The sequence below is a fragment of the Fistularia commersonii genome, chromosome 10, assembly GCF_037954325.1.
Source record: "Fistularia commersonii isolate RoL2024-O1a breed Wild chromosome 10, RoL_Fcom_v1.0, whole genome shotgun sequence".
In the NCBI taxonomy this organism is placed as follows: Eukaryota; Metazoa; Chordata; class Actinopteri; order Syngnathiformes; family Fistulariidae; genus Fistularia; species Fistularia commersonii.
Window position 1 is genome coordinate 7,055,279 of NC_141293.1, and position 20,048 is coordinate 7,075,326.

The following is a 20,048-nucleotide window of genomic DNA, read 5'->3' on the forward strand; positions in this document are numbered from 1 at the left end:
TTCTGACACTGAGGTCCTCAACAATCTTCATCGAGAGATTTGGGCTTGACGACGTTCGAGGGCCTCCCTCGGTTCTCATGAACCCCGGAGAAGCTGATCAGCCGACAGGAGGCGTGGAGACGGTCGAAGATCCTGAACTGCATTTAACCCCTAACCCTTGAGAAGAAGGGTCTCGCTATGCTGGGCAAAACTGTTTAGGTTACATTTTTGGGTATTTAAGCGGATTAAATGTGAAATAGATCTGAAACCTAGAGAGAAACACCATGCTTGATCTAGTCATTTTATCTAAAACCTCGACAATGGTTGTATTTTTGCTTCCATCTCTGCAGTGTGAAGCGACTGAGATCATTCCCTTTCCTCCAGGATTGATAAAGGATTTCTATTACTGAAAGTTAAAAGTTTCTTAAATGAGGTTGAAAGAAAACAAATGTGATAGAAGTTTTTTAATTTTATTTTTGCGTAAATGGGTTATTTTTATATCTGCGAGAGTGAGGGTGCTCACTTTCCCACACTTTGAAACCCCCCAGGCAGCGACCCCGAAACCTTCCCAAATTCTTCCCTCAGCCGCAGGGACTCTTCAATCTTTGTAGTTACAGTTAACAGTTAAGACAATTCATATTTCATTGTATTTCTTATTCTTCCTCCTTTCTACTATTATCTATTACTGTTATGTTTCCTACTTGAAACTCTGGCACAACAATTTCCTTCGGGATAAAGAAAGTTGTCACCTCTCTCATCTCTCATCTTCTTCAACGTGACAAACAGCGCCTCCGAGTGGCAGGCGTGGGTAAAAACACCTGACCGAGGCAGGTTTTGAACCCCATCTCCTACGAAGGTGGTTTCAGGTTCTATTCCTGACCCTTCAAGAACATTCAAGAACACACACTCTACGGAGGGGAACCCTGTTTATGTGACAGTGCAGTTCACCGGCAACACTGACAAGAACTTCATTTAAAAAAAAAAAAAAACACAACTAACATTCCAGGAGAAGATCGAATAAATACTGATGTTGTCGCCCTCAGGCATGAAGGCTAGTGCTGCTCTGTAGTGCATTTGCGCCGTCGGACGTCACCGACGTTCTAGTGAATCCGTTAAAGGGGATAAGTTGGTCCTCAGAGGAGACATACAAGGTGGGACCAGAATGCATTGGACTCAAATACAACTAAGTGTTAGAAATGTGCACGGATGTTTCACGTGTTCAGTCGGTATTCGCGACAGTTGACATGCAGGAGGTTAATGGTATAAAAATGGGAGTCCGATGTCCTGATTCGACCTGGGGGCAGGGCGTCAGTACGGATACAGCGGCTGTTCGTCCGGTCTGAACCCATAGGCGGTGGCCGGTCGCCCCGGTGATGTGCTGATTGGATCAAAGACATCGCTGCCGTCTCTAGAAAACAAAAGAGGAATATTTCTCATCTTTAAACCTGCTCCTCTGGGATCAGGAGCTCATGACTGAATGGGAAGGAAGAGAGACATTTGCCACTTATTGAGTGCCTCCACGTTTACATCAAAACAGGAAGTGATGTAATCATTCAGACTTTCGACATAATTTATTACATGCCCTCAGAGTCGTGGGGGGGGGGCGGGGTGTATTCCGGCTGTCATTGAGTGAGAAGGAAGGGGGTTAACCGACCAATAACAGGGACACCTATGGAGATGTCCACCCGTTTAACCCAGGCGTCCGCTCCACCTCACTCACCCAGGTTGGTGCAGATCTCCATTCTGAGATTGAACCTCGCTGAAAAAGTCTGGGCTGACCAGGCCGTCGGCCGGGGTGATTCCATCTGTCGTCACAGGGGGGGGCCGCCATTTATTGATTTCAGAACATTTAACTTTTATCGTATTAGCCACATCCATGCAGAATATGTTGACAACCTGGTGTGTGTAGCTGTGACCTGTGCAGTGTGTGTGTGTGTGTACACGCATAGCTGTGACCTGTGCGGTGTGTGTTTGTACCGGTTAAACCTGCTGTGTGTGTGTGTACCAGAGGTGTGTGTGTCTTTGTGACTCCTACAGTGTGTATACCTATGACTCCTGCTGTGTGTGTTTGCACCTGTAACCCCTACAGTGTGTTTGTGCTTGTGACTCCTACATCTTTTTTTACCTGTGCCTTGTTCAGTGTGTGTGTGTGTGTGTGTGTGTGTGTGTGTGTGTGTGTGTGTGTGTGTGTGTGTGTGTGTGTGTGTGTGTGTGTACCTGTGCTGTAGAACAGGTCGGTTCTATCGTTGTCATTGTCATAGAGAGACGGCTCACACTCATCGGCCTGGCGACTCTCCACCATCTCCAGCCACTGGTTGTTATGGAAACGGAACTTCTCCGTCTGAATCTTCCTCCCCCACTCCTCATCGTACTCCTGAAGGACGGAGGGCAAAATACCAGAAGGGTTCGGGGAGGGGGCAGAGAACGCATGTTTGTGTGTGTGTGTGTGTGCAGTTACCACTCACGGCGATTATATCCAGTGTGTTGTCGCACACTTTCCGGATCTCGGCGTTCTTGTCGTGCATCAGATCGATCAGGTAAGCCGGCGCCTCTGGGGGCCGCAGTCAAGGGCAAAGGCACTGGAAGGGGGGGCTCAAAGAATGTGATCTCACCTGGGCTCTCTCTAGGTTCTCCACCTCCCTGTGATTGGATGAGTGACTTTAGCTATGCGGCAGTGAGGAGGATACGAGTGTCCTTGATGATGACGTCCCGGGTGGCCTGGTGGAACACCATCTGGTAGAAGACGTAGACGATCTGACACACAAACTCATCATCTTCCTGCTGGGCTGCACAGAGCACAGAGCAGAAGGTGACCATGAGCGGACAATGTCACGTCGTTCCTGTCTGGACAAGAAGGTCCGAGAAGACTTGGGGGCAGGGGACACAGCAGCGCCGGGTGGCTGTCGGATGAACTGCATGCGTTGATGGCGTTGAGAAGGAAGCAACTTCTCCATACATCTGTTTCAGAATCAAAGTGTGTGTGTGTGTGTGTGTGTGTGTGTGTTACCATTCAGGAGCTCAATGAGGGCAGGGATCACCCCAGACTTGGCCAGCATGGCGGCACAGGCATCATCCATGGAAACCGTCCCGATGATGATCACCACCTCCAGAATGAGGTCATCCTCAGCTGAACCTAACACAAACACACACACACACACACACACACACACACACACACACACACACACACACACACACACACACACACACACACACACACACACACACACAGGTCAACAGCTAGACAGCAGGATCGAATCCTGGCCTCCAGGCGCTGAGTGTTGGACCGAACAACATGGAGCTGAGATAACCCACATTAGAAACCACCTGCTCTCCAAACGAGCGTCCTGATTGGTTCCCTGTGCTTGTGTGGGTGGAGCTAAAGAGGCGCACAAATGCCCACCACAAACCAATGTTCTCTTGCCTGGGTTCTCCATCTTCCTCCCACGGTCCATCAACAAGACTCCAACTGGTCAGAGGGTGTGGATGAGGGTGATTGACAGCTGACCTGGTGCAGATTAAGCCCCGCCCCTCGCCCCAGAAATGCCAGGCCGGTGAGTGAACCATCGGTCTTTCGGTGGAGAATCTGTCCTGTAGCAGAACGGATTCGGCTCCTGCTGGTCGGCATTGTTGTGACAACAGTGGGCGGGAACATGTCATGAAGGTCATGGTCATCTCAGACATTAGAGCTTCACGTGGGTCATCTTCCTGATAGCTTCCAGGAGATGTGGAAGTAAAGGAGCACAGGTGTCCCTTGATGGTCGGATACGGTCCTCACCTGGTTTGAGCCTGTCCTTCAGATACTGCACCAGGTTGTACTCCTTCAGCACCAGCTCCCAGTCCAGGTCTGGGATGGTGAGGTTGGCCAGCGTCCCGAGGCACTCCAGCACCCACTCCTCCTCCTCCTCGGAGCGGATCTCTGCCGCCAGGTCTCCAACGTACTCCTGATGGAGACACAGCCTCTTAGGGCTCCACAGCAACAAAGAGTGTGGAGAAGAGGTGCAGGAACATGTTCGAGGAGGAACGGGTGGGGAAAAAACATCAGGGGTGATGAAGGACAATAAAAGGAAACGGTGGAGAAGATAAAGTGAGAACAGCTATGCCCTCTGGTAGAGATGGAGATAGAGATGAAGATGTGGAGGTTCCTCTTTGGGAGAGAGGAGCATGGAGAGGATCAGGAAGGATTCAATCAGAGGGACAGCACGTGATAGATGTTCTGGAGATAAAGTCGTAAAGAGATGGAGAAGATCAGGGTAGAAGAAGCTGAGGAGGTCTGAAGGAAAACCAGAGACAAGGTTTATGGAGGGGGAACAGGGAGGTATGAGAGGAGAGGGTCAGATGGAGGCAGGTGATTGGCTGAGGGTCAGATTACGTCTGATGGCCCCACGTTACATCTCACAACTCACGATGAAGAGTGGTTTGGTGGGGCCGTCGTGCTGCGAGATGTTCCTGATCATTTTCATCAGCAGACAGTCTTTGGTCTTCAGCGCCCTCTTCATCAGCAGCTTCAGCCTGTTCCCTGGACACAGAGGAGACAGAGGCCGGTCACTGGGAGAAACTTCTACCTCCTTATTGGACTAGAACATGCAAGATCCATGTTCTCGGCAGGGGGTGTCATCAGGTGAGAAGGCGGGTTCCACCTAGAGCAGGTTCAGGACTACACGGAGACAGCGTTCACCTTCACACATCAGCTGAGCATTCCTCTTGCTGGCAGCGAGGTTGATGCAAATAGACATGATCTCCGTCTCCAGCTCCTCCTCACGCTGTTCGAGGAGCATCTGCATGAGCTGCAAACGCACACACACAGTTTTAGCTCCAGTGCTGCCTACACACAAGCTAGCATGAACATTGTGTGGAAACCCACCAGTGGAACACAGTCCGTGTACACAAACATGGCCTTGAAGGCATCGTCGATGCTGATGTGGTAGAGAACCCTCAGTGCTACCTGCCTGTTGTTCTCGTCACCTGCTCGTGAAAACAAAACACGCGTGATTCCGTGATTCCTCCACCGCCACGGTGACGAATTAGCGGTTAGCGCTCGTCAGGTTACCCAGCAAGGCCGCCAGCTTGGGCAGCAGCCCGGCCTCCACCATCTTGGCTCGGAGCCCAGAGTCGAAGGAGAGGTTGAGGAGCAGGCGAAGCGTCAGGTTCAGGAGGTCCTCGTGCTCGCAGGGGACCAAACGGGCCAGTCTCTCCACGATGTCCACCTCAGCCTGAAGAACACACACCTGTCAGCCTGGGGGCCTCAGGATATGAGATGTTCTGGGGATTCTCACCATGTCGTTTTTATTCTCCAGGAAGATGGACAACTTTTTGAGGAAGGACACCACCAGCACGAGGAGCTCCTCGTCGTCCCGCTCCAGCACCTTCACCAGCAGACCCACAATGTTCTTGTTCCTCATCTTCAGCTCCGTCCTGGTGTCCTCGGCCAGGTTTAGCAGCAGGTACAGGGACACTGGGACAGAAGACAGTGGCGTGATTTAGGCAACCTGGATCTGGAGAAGGTTGTTGAGCCCAGATAACAGGACTCAGAAGACAGCTGGAACCTTCTGCGGAGACCTGAGTGAAGCCTCCTACCTCTGAGCAGCTGCTCCTGCTTGGCCAGGAGACCCTGGTACTTCCTCAAAGCTTTGTCTTGGTCCCTCCTGAGGGAGCCGTTCTCCGGAGCAGCCTCATGTGCAGTGACGTCAAGGAGCAGACCTTCTGGAACAGCTGGAGGTGAGGAGTGAACGGAAGAACCGGTGGAAGGATATAAGCCTGCCTCTTCTTGCGCAGCTCCTCCCTCCAAGCCTCATGTCTCTTCAGCTCATGCTCCACCACACTCATGCACAGCACCCCGATTTTGTAGTGGCACACCACAGCATGGAATTGCGAGAAGCTGCAGGGGGGAGCAGAGGTTCTGAGGAGGAACGAGACACAGGGGGGGAGCGGGAAGAGAAGGTGGTGTTACCTGGAGAAGCAGAAGAAGATGTAGATGATGATGGTGGCCAGCTCCACGCTCTGCTTCCAGTCCTCACGCAGAACCCTGGCCAGAGCGCCAAGCGCCGCCTCTGTGCAGACAGACAAGGTCAGGTTAGAACATCACTGGAACTGAGTTACATCCCAGCAGGAGCCTTCATTCTGGTGGCCTGCAGGAACCAGAGGGAACTTCAGGTTACTAGACTCCATGGAGATGCTGTCATAGCTCTTAATCAGCCAGTGAGCGCCCCCCGCAGGCCATTCATCTGAAGAATTAATTTATAGTTTATTATTGTTTATCTCTACCTTCTGTGCCATGCTGCCCTCAAGAAGATGCGAAGTTACAATCTATTCATTATTTCTATTACATATTTATACAATATATCATTCCAATGTATTTCTTATTATTATTCATATTTATTTATTCTGCAGATGTTATTCATATTTTTTTACATTCATTTTTTATATTTTTGGTCTTATATTTTATCTGTCTTACATCTCTGAACCTGAGAGCTGCTATCTCTAACTTTCGTTGCACTCTGTAACGACAATAAAAGTCTTGAATCCTTGAATCCAAAGCTCATTACAGGGGCAGTTCTCCGAAAAATACAGAATGAAGGAGAAAGATGAAGATGCTGAGACTCAGCTGGAGCCAGTCGCAGATGACACATATATACACTCATTCACGCCCGCTGAAGTCTTAAACTGAGTGGCTGACTGTTTGTGGGAGGACAATGGACACCCTGGACCTCATCCAGGTCACATGGTTCCTTCTAAAGACTCTCCCGGCAGTCAGTCGGTGCTGAAGACGACTCTGGGACGGAGGCCAGCGGTGAGGCTACCGTTGTGCAGAAGCTCCTCCAGGTTGTCGGGGTTGCGGGCAAGCTGCAGGATGAGCGCACAGCCTCGGATCTTCTCCGGGATGCCCTCGTAGAGAAGCTCCACGTACTCGTCCACCCGGGTCACGCTGGCCTCCTCGTTCAGCTTCCACAGAACAACAGACAGAGCGGTTACACAAGAACACAAGAACTTCTGAATATGGGTCTGTTTGCACCTGTTTCCAGGATGGAGGTGGGAACTTCAGGAGAACCAACATGGAACCAAAACAAACATCTGAGTTACCTCCATCCCTTCGAAGGGTGTCAGCTCTTTGGGCTTCGCAGTTCTTTTTTCCTTTTTTTCCACTGGTGATAGACACACACAGACACACATCAGCATGGTTGAGAAGGAAGCTCTGGTCCTAGCCTGGTATCTTCACATGTTGATGAGTCACCTTTGGCCTCCACAGGCGAGGGCTTCCTTCTCTGCAGGTAGTAGAGAAGCTGCTCCACCTGGGGCAAGCGGGATGGAGGGATAAGCTTGCACTCCTCCACCACCTTCTTGGCCAGAGCTGCCACATCTGTGCTGGGGGAGAGGCTCTTCACTCGGATGCTGGAGGTGGGGAGAGAGCAGATAAAGCCTTCAATGACATGGAAGCCCAGAAGGATATGGAAGCAAAGCTCTGGAGATGATACAAGAGGTCCAGATGACTTAGCAACAACATGTTCGCAGACGCGCAGGAGACGGATGGATTTGAGAAACCGAGCCACTGTTCATCAAGCTTCTCTGCTTCATCTGAGAAGGGCAAGGAAGGTCTTGTCTTGAAGAGACCATTTCTGTGAGGCTGGAGAATTCAATTGGAGGAGATCTTACCACAGGAAGTGCGAGGAGACAGATAGTGGCACCATGAAGAGCTAGCATTTGCAGTTGACCTGCGCAGTCCGCTAACCAGCTTGCTATTGTTTTAAATTCAGAGAGCTCAGGAGTGTCAGCTGATGGTAACTGTCACCGTGGGAACTAGCTCAAAGGTAAATAAATCAACTGGGAGCTACAAAAAAGTAATCTGTGATTTTATTAAGAAAGCTTACAGTTAGCGCTACGGTAGCACCCAGTGACACTGCCATTGGCTGATTCCACTGACGGCGCTTCCTGGCAACGTCCCCCAAAGTCTTGTTCCATTATCCCAACGTTAAAACTTCTTTTCCTTGGGAAGTTGCAGGTGAGCGGCGTGGACGAATATGCCATCACTATTCAAGTAAGACGGCTCTGTTTACATTGGCCTGTCAGACGCCATATTGGATTGTGCTACATTCGCTTTCTCTCTTTGGTGTTCTTTTGTATTTGTTTTTATTTTGACTGTGCAGTGTTTTTATGCCTAGGCCTGTGTTTCCCAGCCACTGTGCCGCGCACATTAGTGTGCCCACTTTCGCCTGATTGGTCTGGTCTGAAAATTATTTATTCAACGCTAATAATGTGTCTTGGTACGTCTATCTATGTTGGCAGCATGCAGTGACAGGCAGAACAATTAAATGCTCTTCCACTAGAAGGCAACAGATAGTGAATTACCTGGTGTATCTACCTGCGGCTGCTCAAACAGCAGAGGAATAAGTGATGCTTGAAGTGAGAGTGGCAGTGATATACAATGGATAAATATTTTAAAAGAAAAAGTTTCCAATCAGGACTCACTGGTCCTGAAGAACAATGTGGCTCAGATGAAGGCCCAATATTGTGTTTGCATTCACTTTTACTGGGGAACCAACTGAGCCGATTCCGTTATGCCTCGTGCGCCGGGAAAAGCTATCCAACAATGCTGTGGTTCCAGCGCCACCAAACTTAAATGTCACCTCCAAAACTAAACACCCTTCACTTCAAGAAAAGAACACAGATCTATTCTATTTATATTTAAATTCAAATTTATTGTTATTGTTGCACTGTTGTGACAAACAAATTTATCTTCTCTTATCTGCGTCTACAGACTGAGAAACAGGCAGTGTTGTTAAATAAAGCCATCAAGACGAGTGAGAAAGCTCTGAAAGGTAGCTACAAAGTTGTTAAACTCATTGCTAAATCCAAACAGCCACACGACGTGGCAGAGGCATGAATACAACCTAACTGCAAAACCATTGGAGAAATGTTCAGCCCTGATGCTGTTAAAGAAGGCGCCATGGAAATAAAGTCTAAATCAGACTCCATCGACTTGATGTTTGAGCTTAGCGAAAAGAGAGAAAAAAAATAACAAAATACAGTCACACTCACAGTTTTTGACCCTCCTTGCGTTCTTCCAGCATCTGGCCCCCGCTCTCCCCGAGGATGGACGCCTCCACCTCATAGTGCACCACCAGGGCCTTCTCTGTGGGGTGAACATCCAGGCTGCCCGCCGTCACCTTGCTGCCGTCCAGGATGCACAGAACAACAACAAAAAACAGCTCAAGACACCAACCACCTTAACCCAAGCATTCAGTCTCTCCTGAACCTCCTGTTTAGACTGTGGGAGGAACCTGGAGAACCCTGAGGAACCCCACGCAGACACGGGGAGAACGTAGAGACTCAACACAGAAAGGAATGGAAGCAGAGGTTGAAGCACAAACCACTCATGCAATTTCTAATAACACCGAGAAACCAAATCCAGGCATTTCCCTGGGGATCAGCTGTCCTGATCATCAGCTGATCATGTGATCGGGTAAGATCGATAACAGACCCTGAGATGGAGCTGGAAATAAAATCTTGCAGGAAACAAAATTAATGATCAGGTAGATTAATATTCAATTTACCATATAGATTTATAATAATCTTTATTTACAAATGAAGATTTTTGTTTATTTTGTCACGCTTTCTCATGGTGGGATGGGTAAGAACCGCCCACCACACGCACGCACGCACGCACGCACGCACGCCCTAATCTTGCCGTACATTAATTCAATCTCCGTTGACGGAACAAAAGACACGCAATTTTACACAGATGGATAAATAAATAAACACATTTTCGTACGTTATCCACCACCGGGCCGTGTCTAATGCCTGGATTCAAGTATTTTACATCCGCCGATGGTTCATTATTGGGTCACACTGATTCACACAGCGAATTCCGTTCATTGTTGATCTACTTTCTCATCCTGTCTCTCCTTTCAGTTCGTCCTCCCTTCACCGCCCGAGTGATTTAATCCCGTGTATAGTCTAGTTTTGTTAATAATTTATTTGTTTGTTTTAAATGACAAAAACGCGTTAGCCAGGGCGCTACTTAGCATCATCAGGGCTAATCTGGAAACATGCTAGCGAGCCAATTTTCCCCTCACCGCTTCAGATAGCGAGCATCCTCCTGCATCTTCCACCGTAGACCCCACGGGCTTTTCGGTGTTTAAATCAAAATCACGGCCGTTGCGAGCTGGTGTGGGCTGGGCTGGGCTGCGCCGCCGCCGCCGTGGGGTTTTAACACGGCTGGTGGACTACAAACATGGAGATCCGCACATAGCTACGTCACACGGCCCCGCCTCTGATACGGGTGCGAGGGAAAATTTGAAACCCGGAAGTCGTCTTCCTGCTAAGGAGAACCGGAGTTAGACGTGAGGTGGAGATGTGGAGGTTCTTCTTTAGGAGTGAGGAGGATGGAGAGCATCGGGAAGGAGTCCATCAGAGGGACAGCCCATGGTAGAAGTTGTGGTGATAAAGTCACGCTGAGATGGACAGGGGAGGGCTGGTGAAGATCTAGGTAGAAGGATACTCAGCATGGAGGAGCCCAAAAGAGAGGAAACTCATTGCTATTACAGGAAGGTACTGAGATACAAAAGTGTGTGTGTTTACAACATCACTGAAATGGAGACATACGAAGCAATGAGTGACGTCTTTTTATTGGATGGTAGTGGTTTGGATTTACAAACAGTCTCATTAGCAGAGATGCTAAAGCTAAAAACATTTAGGTTGAAGGGGTCCTAAATAAAGTCAGACACGCCCTTCGCCCTCTATTTAGTGCAGTGTTGATATTTTCAGGTCCACCACTTTCACCTCCGTCACTCCACCTCCCCGCCCTCGTCCTCTTCATCCCCCAGTGCCGCAAACTCCTTCTCGGGCAGCAGGCCGTACTCGTTCAGGAACGCCTCCACATCGGTGGCGAAAAAGTCCTCGCCGAAGTGCTTGTTCACAGCCAGGAAGTTCCCCAGCAGCTCCCCGGACTTGTAGACCAGCAGGGCGGGGAGGACCTGCACAGATACAACAGTCACTGAACTTATCTTCTCTGGCTGTGAGCGCTTACAACCACGCCACTATCATTAAAACTATTATTGCATCATGTCAGCTATTACCATGTAACTGTTAGCGTTTCTGGTATTACGAGCCAGCAGATGAATGAAAGTGTCCCCGACGTGTGAATATGAACACACACCTCAGGGGAGAAGCGCTCGGCGGCTCCCGTCGCCACGGCATCAACGCGACAGAACTTGACGGTGGTGTACTCCGAGGCCAAGCAGTCCAGGCTGGAGTTCAGCTGCTCGCAGCCTGTGGATGGGCGGAAGTCAGTGAGTGCGGAGCGAAGGGGTGACTTGGCTTGGAATGACGAGGGAATTGGAACCTTTGACGCTGCTCTGGTAGATGTGGATCACCACCGGTGTCAGGCGGTGCTCCTTCTCCACCACCTCCAGGAATGCCTCCCCGCTGTCCAGCTCGTAGACCACGCCAAACTTGGGCCCGAAACTGAGGCGCTCGTGCATTTCCTGCATGCACTGCTTCCTGTAGCGTTTCAAGCAACGCTCGTCTTCATCCTGGATCAGCTCATACTCCTGGGTGCTCATCTGTATAACGGACAAACACTGGCTCAGCCTTTCTGGGTGGGGGTTCTGTATATCTGCCTCCTGTCAATCATTGCTAGCAGTGCTAGGATTGGTGATGGTGCCAGCACTGCTGTCAGTGCAAGTATTGCAGTCGTTGCTCGCACTGGCATCAATGCAACCACTGCTGTCAACGCTATCATTAACATTAGAGCGATCATCACGGATGCTACTAATAGGACTATGTGCATTGCTGATGGATGCTCAGCATTGCTAGTAGTGCTATCATTGCTATTGGTGCTAGGACTGCTGTCTGTCAAGGATTTCGGTCTTTTGCTAGCATTGCTGACTGTGCAAGCATTGTTGTCATCACTACCATTGCTGTCAATGCCAAGATTGCTTTCAGTGCTTGCGCTGCTGTCAATGTCATCATTGCAGTCATTGCTACTGGGGCTGGGTGTGTGTGTGTGACTCTGCACCTTTCTGTTGAGCCTCTCCCTATCGTCCTCTCGCGGTGTGGACATTTGTCTGACCAGCTCCCTCTTGCTGTGCGGGACGGTCTCGTCCACAGTGTCTAGTTTGAAGCGGCGCCAGTCGTTGATCACCCCTTTGGGACCTGGAAGAACACCAGTGCGTAAACACGCCTTAGCAGCTAACCCCCACGGAGGGAGCTGGGCTTATTGGATACCGACCCCTGACCTGTGTGATTGACAGGCAACTCCTCGTCTTCTTGCGGTGAGGCGGCCATCTTGCTGGAAGCCTGGGAACATTGAAAGTGTTGGGAATTCAGGAGGCTTGAAGACAAAACCACATCCCACTCCAGCATATTTGTGTTTATTCCAAAACCTAGGAGCTGGCTTCCTGACGAAACAGTTAGTCCTGACCGTTTGCTAACTTGCATGAAAAACATCACAGACATACATCGGTTGCTTGGCTAGCTTGTGATTCTGGTGCGGCGCACCAGTGATGACATTTTATGACCAATCAGAAGCCATTAGACTGATGATGTCATATTTCAGTATTGTTTTTGAATCTCACCGAAGCAGGTAGTAAATAAGTACACGATGGAATGTTCTAAAAAACTACTAGATACTGAAGAAGTGCAGGGTACTGGGTTCTAAAGAGGTACCAGGTACTTAAGCTTGTGTCAACAACAGTCTCCAAAGGTCAGAATACTCTGATCAAAAACTACATGTATTCGGTCACGGACTCAGGATTTTCCAAAGAACAAAGTTCTACATTTATTATTATAATAAGGCAGCGTTGAGTTGAAGGTAAGGTGGAAGTGGGAGAACATCAGAGATCTGCTCTGAGCCCCTTGTTTGCAATGGAGAAGGACAGGCTGACAGAGGAGGAACCTACAAGGACTGTGATGCTTGCAGGTTTGCAGAGGACACTGAGTTATCATGAGAGCAGGGAACTGGTGGAGGAACATCTGGAGAGGTGGAGGTTTGGACCTTGAGAGGACAGGAATGAAGGTTCGCTGTTGCAAGACAGAATACATGTGTTGATAAGTGAATCCCAAGAGGAACGGTGAGGCTACAGGGTGTTGGGATGAGGAAGGTAGAGGAGTTAAGGTACCGTGAAGGTCAACAGTCCATAGCTGGAGAGGGTGGAGAAGAGGTGGAGGAAAGTGTGCAAGCAGGTTGGAAGGAACATGTTCAAGGAGCTTGGGACAGGTGGAGAAAAGGGGTCAGGGGTGATGGAGTATAAAAGGTGGAGAAGATAGAGATCAGAGCAGCCATAGTGCCTGAGGACACTGAGGAGAAGACAGGAGGCAGAGGTGAAGATATTGAAGTTCCTCTTGGGGAGGATGGGGAGGGTCAGGAAGGCGTCCATCACAGGGACGGCGCAAATTAGATGTTCTGGAGATAAAGTCACACAGAGATGGTTTGGACATGGACAGAGGAGAGATGGAGAAGATCTGGGAAGAATGATGCTGATGTTGGAGGAGGACTGAAAGAAGAGTAATAGAGGAGGTTAATGGATATAGGGAAGGAGGACAGGAAGTGACTTGGTGAGATAGAGAGGGTGGGATGTTGGCGGATGATTGGCTGTGAAGACCCCTGAGGGCAGCAGAAGATCGTATAACAATAACTCCTGCATCTATGCGTCTTCATTATCTGTAAGTCAACCTTGATCTATTTCTCACACCTTCTGCAAGCCTTTGGATGTGTCTATGTGCGTACGTGTGTGTGTGCGTGTGAGAGAGTGTGTGTGTGGACCTGCATCATAGAAAGCTTTCATCTTCTCCTGTCAGAACCACTTACTGTGTGTCCGGCTGGATTGAACTCATCAGATTATGATGAGATTACCTGCAGCCTGTCATTTTGAGGACTATGGGGGTGGAGTGTGTGTTGGCCTCTAAATTCACACCATCTTGCATTTTTGGAGTTGTGTTCCTAATATTCTGGCTCTTCTTTCCCCTCTCAGATGAAGACCTTTTCTGTCTCCTGGTCTCCACCAGGAACTTCTGCTGATGCCGACTATGCTGTCAATCTTCTAGGGTGGGGTTGTCAGTGAAGGGTGAGTCACATAGCTGATGCTAGCAGCTAATCTCAGCGGGATAATCCACGTTGATGGGGGGACGTGGCTGGATTTGACACCCTGGTGGACCAGGGTTCCTCACCTGGTCCACCACACAACGTATACCCACACCATACATAAATATATATATACATGTATATATCTATGTAGACATACACATATATACACATGTATATATAAATATAAACACAAGTATGTCTAGATGTCTATGCAGTAGCTGACATAGCTAAGCTCCAGTGGAGAGGTGTCAAACGGGTGCAAATGTACCTCTGGGTCTGATCTTCTGTTGCTCCTCGGTTCCTAACAATCCTCCTGGTCCAGTGTCTTCTCAACACACCCGTGGCCTCTGCTCCAGACCGGGCCGCCTGGCTGTCGGCAGAAGGATGTGACCGGCTTTGCCCTCCTCCTCCTACTCTTCTTCTTCTTCTTCATCCTCCTCCTCTTCCTCATCCTCGGCCGCTGCCACACAGCTAAGATGATTAAGTATGTGGCAATCGGTGAGGAGATGACACTGATCAGTGGCTGGGGGGTGGAGAAGCGATGGGAGATGTTTCCACCACCTTGGAGGAGGACTCTGGTTTCTCTCCGTTTGAGAACGGGATGGGGTGTGTGGAACATCTGACCTTCACCTTCCCTGGATTTACTGTGTGTGTGTGAGTGTTAGGCAATTTATATCAGCAAGTTTAAGAAGTGTAGCTTTAAAAAACAGGTTAAGGCTGTTATTTTGAAAGGGTTTTAATGGTGGAGATCTATAGGTTGATTGTCCAGGGCTCCAGATATTTGCTGTCGTGAGGAACATTTTAAGAATAAATGACGCCCAAATCAAAAAAAGGCGCTGGAGCAAATGTGGGCGAAGTGATGAAAGTTAGAAAGGGTGATGTTGGGTTTCATCCCGGACTTTACAAGTCCACTGGCAGCTCTGAGGACTTTCAGTCTGGGCTGGAGGTCTTCACAGGTTACTCTTCCAGCGGGTGGCGTCTGACGGTTCTGTCACTGTGGAGAAGAATGAATAAAAGATAATTTCAAGGTGGTGTCTTGTGACCTTCTCCTGACCTCAAGCGGCCACACAAGGTCAAAGAAGCCCTCAGACCTACCCGGGCTGATCCGGCCCTCCTTCTCCAGCTTTTTCAGGTGATGGAGCAGGTTGATGTTGGCGGCCGGGTGCAGGTGCTCAGGGGTGTCCTGCATGGGGGGATGACACAAGTCATCTCCAGCAAGAAACCGTTCAGCTTCTAGATGCCAAATGAGAAGAAAAACATCTCCTCTTTCGCTTTCAAATGCTCTCTCTGACCTTGTAGACGACCTTGACCAGCTCCATGGAGGAGAATGTCCTGCCCGCCCCGGCCTGGAGCGCCTCCAGGATCTGCTGCTCCCGCTGGTCTCGGTGTCTGATGTAGAAGCGGATCTTGGAGGCGGCATCCTGGACCACGGGCCCGTGCCCTGCTCAAGAACATTGAAGAAGGACTCAGATGAGGAAACGGCAGGAACATGGACAACATGGTTTTAGGACACAGTTCAAGACCAATTTCACTGGGTTTGGGTGGTGAGCTGATATTTCAAAATATGAGCTGGTTGTCAAATGACAGCGGCATCAAACCGCAGGGATGTGGTTTTCTCCTCCAACAGTAGAGGGGACGATGATGGAGAACCTGCTGTCCCATCTTACTGAAGAAATACTTGGTAAAAGAGTCCTAAGGAAGCACAGGGTGCCAGGTACAGAAGAAGCACCAGGGTTCATGTTCTAAAGTATAGAGTACCAGATGCTAAGGAAGCACCAGTTACTAAGTACAAAAGTAAGTACAAAAATACCAGATACTAAATAAGAGCAGGGTATTGGTACTAAAGAAGGACAGGGTACCAGGTACGAAAGAAGTAAGAGGTACTAAAGACGAACATGGTAATAAAGAAGTATCTGGGACTGAAGAAGGACAGGGTACAAAGTACTAAGGATGTACCAGGCACAAAAGAAGTACAAGTCACTTGGTGCTACAGAAGTAGGAGGTACTAAAGAAGTATCTGTTAATGAACGAGTAGCAGGTACAAAAGACGTAAATGGTACCCGTTATTAAAGAGGTACCTGGTACTAAATAGGAACAGGGTACCAGGTCTAAGGAAGTAACAGTTACTTAAGAATTACAGGGTACCAGGCAGCAAAGAGGTACCTAGTACGAATGGAGTAGCAGGTAATGAAGTAGTGCAAGACACCAGGTACTAAAGAAGTAGAAGGTACTGAAGAAGTATTTAGTACTATATAGGTATTGGTTACTAAAGGAGTGGCAGGTACTAAAGAAGTAAAGGGTGCTATTAGAAATTGAGAAAGTAGCAGGTCCTATCCCTGAAGGAGACAGAGTTCTGCTGTGGTAGAAATTGAGTTTTCAGGTACATGACTGCTGACGTACCTCTGGGTTTTCAGGTCAAAGAATTGTACTCTCTTATCATTATATCCATTATTTATCTTCATAACATTATTTAATTTCCATTTATGACCTTCATGAACATGGGACGCAGTGGGTAGAGGAGTCACAGCGGGTGGAGTCACAGCGGCCAGCGACCCATTGAGGAATACATTATGGAGTTTGTGTGTGTGTGCCCCTGCGTGCTCACCGGGGTAGATGAGGTCGGCTTTGGAGTCGAGCAGCGTGCTCAGTGACCTCATGTAGTCATGGAGGTCCTCGAACACGGCGGTGCCCTCACCCAGGATGCAGTCCCCAGAGAAGATGGCCTGCTCCTCCTGCAGCAGCAGAGCCATGTGGTCGTCCGTGTGACCAGGCGTGAAGAGCACTCTGGGAACGATACAACCGCCAGACACCTTAGTGTGTGTGTGGAATTGAAATTCCTTCATCCACAAAACATCAGGGTCGCAGGGGGTGGAGCTATCCCTGCTGTGATTGGGTGAGAGGAGGGTTCCATCACAGGGACACATAAGAGACATACAAGTCACCCTTTAACATGTGAAATAGACACATACAAACATTTACCTTTTTAATTTATACATCATATACACACAACTTTCACTCTCTCATTCACACATATAAACATACTACAACTTAAACAACTATTCACCCTTTCACTCACATGTAATATAAAGATGTAATATAGAAGTCACAAATAGACATACAATCATTCACCCTCTCATCCACATGTAATATAGACATACGATCATTCACCCTCTCACTCACACATCATAGAGACACGCAAACATTCACCCTTTCGTTTATACATTATGTAGACATAAAAGATTCACATCTCATTCACACATATAAACATACAGCCATTCACACTCTCATTCACATATCTTATCGACATACAATTATTCAGACTTCATATAGACATACACCCATTCACCCTTTCATTCACATGTAATATAGAGATGTACGACCATTCACCTTCTCACTCACACATCTTATTGACATGCAATCATCCACTCCATCATTCACACGTCATATAGAGACATGAAACCATTCATCCTTACATTTAAACATCAAACAGAGACATAAAATATTCAGAGATAAACATACAACCATTCACCCTTTCACTTATATGCAATATAAACATGCAACCATTCACCCTCTCATTCACGTCATTTAGAGACAACCACGGACCCTTTAGCTGTTAGCAGAGGCGCTAATCACTGCACCACCGTGCCACCATGTTTGAAATGACTTTCCAAAACAATGAATGACTGAAAATGATTATGAATGATTATGATTATGATTATTTCAGTGTTGTGTGTGTTCTCTCTTAAGCGGCCTCAGCCAATCAAAAGTGGGACTGACTTGAGTGTGGCCCCCTCCGTCTGGACAATGTCCCCATCCTTCAGGTAGTTCAGCTCCTGGCCTCCAGCCGTCTCCTGGATTCGGCTGGGCCGCGGCAGTTTGCTGACCCTGACCTCTGGGCCTGCAGGGGCCACACACACACAAACAAGTGAGTATCTCTCTTACATCTCTGACTAGGCTGCTAAACAGCTGACTCTCATGGAAGGTCACACTTCAAATTCTTGTCTCCTCCTTGAGTCATGGCCATGAAATACCCCTCACAAAGATCTTGCCCTTCAAAAGATCAATATTCCAGTTGGTCCACCTATTAATAGATCAATTCGTTGATGGATTACCGTACAAATCTATGACCACGAACTCTGTCTTTGACAATTCCTTCTTCTTCCTCTATTTCTCTTTTGGACTGCTGCTCTTTCCCTCCATCCATAAACCTCCTCTCTGGTCCTCTAGACCCCTCCCAGCCTCATTATCCTTCCACCCAGATCTTCACCCTCCCTCCTTTGTCCATGTCCAAATCACTTTAGTGTGACTTTATCTACACAACATCTTACATCAACAGTGTCCATCCTCACCGGCGATGCTCTTGCGGACGTCTTCCACCCCTCCGATGTGGTCGGGGTGCCAGTGGGTCACGATGATCTCCTGGATGCTGGCGTTGACCTGGCTCAGGGCCTGCTTCAGGCTGCTGATGTATTCAGGTACCGCGGCCTCCCCTGTGTCGATCAGCACCCGCCTGAAACACACATTTGGGTTAACAATTACAGACCAGAGCTTTGTTTTTACTGATTATAGTTAGTAATATTTCTACACAGAAAAGCAGTTCTATTCAATGTGCTACCTTTTATTTTCACACTTGCCAAATAGTGCACCAAGTGTGTGCTTTCACTATGAAATACTATAACAATGAGATGGTTGTATATAAAAACAACGCTGATAGAAGCAGGAGGTCGTTGGGATTGTCCCCGTGATTTGAAAGTTTTCTTCTTTCGATACTCTTCATTACAGGCGCGTATAAAAACAAAAGGTAATTTTTAAACGGAGACCGGTTTATTGCGCACCACACTGCAGGTAAGTTGTTCAGTTTCGGTGAAATGAGTGAAATTGAAGAAAAAATGAATTAATAAAACGTATAAAAACAAAACAGACGTTTAAATGGTTCGAATTTAGTTCTGATAACAAAAATATGCCGAAATCGCTAAAAAAGAAATAACATTAGCACTTGCGCTTCACCTTTCACCAGTTCCGACCAGGTAGGTGTTGGTCCCCTGCAGGGTCATCGGGCCCGGATTGCAGCCCAGAACCCGGATTACCCGGGCCGACAACTGCTCTATCCGGGGCAGGAAGGTACTCATTGCTTGGTGGGGGGTGGGGGGCAATCCTCAGGTGGGGGTTCGAATCCGAGCACACGGAACTAAACTAGCAAGATATTAGGAGCCCATTGCACTGGAATCGGCCGACCAGGAAGTTTCGCGGAAATGACGTATTGTTTACTTCCTGCGAAATACAGGCCTGGCCTTCAAAATAAGAGTGCTGTGAAACGCTTGGCGTGTCTTATTACTCGCAAATTAATATTAACTCAGAAATGTTATGGATATTTATCTCTACACCGCACTTTTAATTCAAGATCGGGTCTTCTCACCGGTTTACGTAAATATCAGTCGAACAAGTTTGGTGAACCATTTACCCTTACTGGAGTTGGTAAAATTCAACCATTGCTTTGCATAGGTGTTGTTGTCCTTAAATGAATCATAGGTTTTAAATTATTTGAATTTTAATAAGTTCAAAAATCATCTGTATTTCAGAGTCATTCTGTAAATGAACACCTCCCAGAAATGTTTTGTTACTTTGACACCACTGAGTGTAATGTCATTTTATTTTTAGAGCTGTAATTTTACTCTACATAAGTGAAATGGGGACAAAATATAAGTAGTTTGTTATAGTGGATGAAAAGAGACAATCAAAAACTAGTGCAATATCAATGGAGATCCACAAATGAGGACAAAACATTACTTTTTTTTCTTATTTAGTTTTGTATTTAAATTTGTCTTACTTTATTTATTTTTTTTTGATGTACCTGGCTCTTGTGACAATATTAATTCCCAGGGGCTATTAATATAGTCATTTATCTGTTCATCTTATGACCATCTTTTTCCACATATCCGTCCAGCTGTTGACTTCTTGCAAGCAGATTTAAAAATATAATAATAATATT

The 20,048-nt window shown here is 47.8% G+C and overlaps 3 protein-coding genes across 5 annotated transcripts; all 3 read right to left on the minus strand.

The window, feature by feature from the left end:
* Positions 1-433: 433 nt before the first annotated feature.
* On the minus strand, positions 434-10,245 carry LOC147230214 (kinesin-associated protein 3-like). Of its 3 annotated transcripts, none has more exons than XM_086153457.1 (20): positions 10,050-10,245; positions 9,013-9,144; positions 7,211-7,368; positions 7,060-7,121; positions 6,780-6,921; positions 5,930-6,029; positions 5,731-5,857; positions 5,557-5,653; positions 5,256-5,434; positions 5,030-5,192; positions 4,844-4,944; positions 4,658-4,766; positions 4,386-4,498; positions 3,758-3,923; positions 2,987-3,106; positions 2,667-2,765; positions 2,445-2,530; positions 2,197-2,353; positions 1,700-1,784; positions 434-1,387 (listed from the first exon to the last, which is right to left on the minus strand). In XM_086153457.1, the coding sequence occupies exons 1-20, from the start codon at positions 10,076-10,078 to the stop codon at positions 1,288-1,290; spliced, it is 2,325 nt and encodes a 774-aa protein (XP_086009583.1). In that variant the 5' UTR covers positions 10,079-10,245; the 3' UTR covers positions 434-1,287. The 3 variants fall into 3 exon arrangements, with proteins under 3 accessions (XP_086009583.1, XP_086009582.1, XP_086009584.1); XM_086153456.1 differs by having other exon boundaries at positions 2,987-3,112; XM_086153458.1 differs by lacking the exons at positions 434-1,387; positions 1,700-1,784; positions 2,197-2,353; ... (1 more) ...; positions 2,667-2,765; positions 2,987-3,106 and adding an exon at positions 3,121-3,593.
* A 334-nt stretch (positions 10,246-10,579) lies between these two features.
* LOC147230215 (phosducin-like) lies at positions 10,580-14,470 on the minus strand. Its single transcript, XM_086153460.1, has 6 exons — positions 14,328-14,470; positions 12,213-12,273; positions 11,993-12,129; positions 11,318-11,537; positions 11,132-11,244; positions 10,580-10,949 (listed from the first exon to the last, which is right to left on the minus strand). Exons 2-6 carry the CDS (start codon positions 12,259-12,261, stop codon positions 10,761-10,763), a joined length of 708 nt encoding a protein of 235 aa, XP_086009586.1. The 5' UTR covers positions 12,262-12,273; positions 14,328-14,470; the 3' UTR covers positions 10,580-10,760.
* Positions 14,471-14,623: 153 nt separating this feature from the next.
* lactb2 (lactamase, beta 2) lies at positions 14,624-19,242 on the minus strand. Its single transcript, XM_086153459.1, has 7 exons — positions 19,067-19,242; positions 18,409-18,569; positions 17,837-17,957; positions 16,665-16,843; positions 15,352-15,500; positions 15,155-15,242; positions 14,624-15,053 (listed from the first exon to the last, which is right to left on the minus strand). Exons 1-7 carry the CDS (start codon positions 19,186-19,188, stop codon positions 15,010-15,012), a joined length of 864 nt encoding a protein of 287 aa, XP_086009585.1. The 5' UTR covers positions 19,189-19,242; the 3' UTR covers positions 14,624-15,009.
* Between the last annotated feature and the right edge of the window lie 806 nt (positions 19,243-20,048).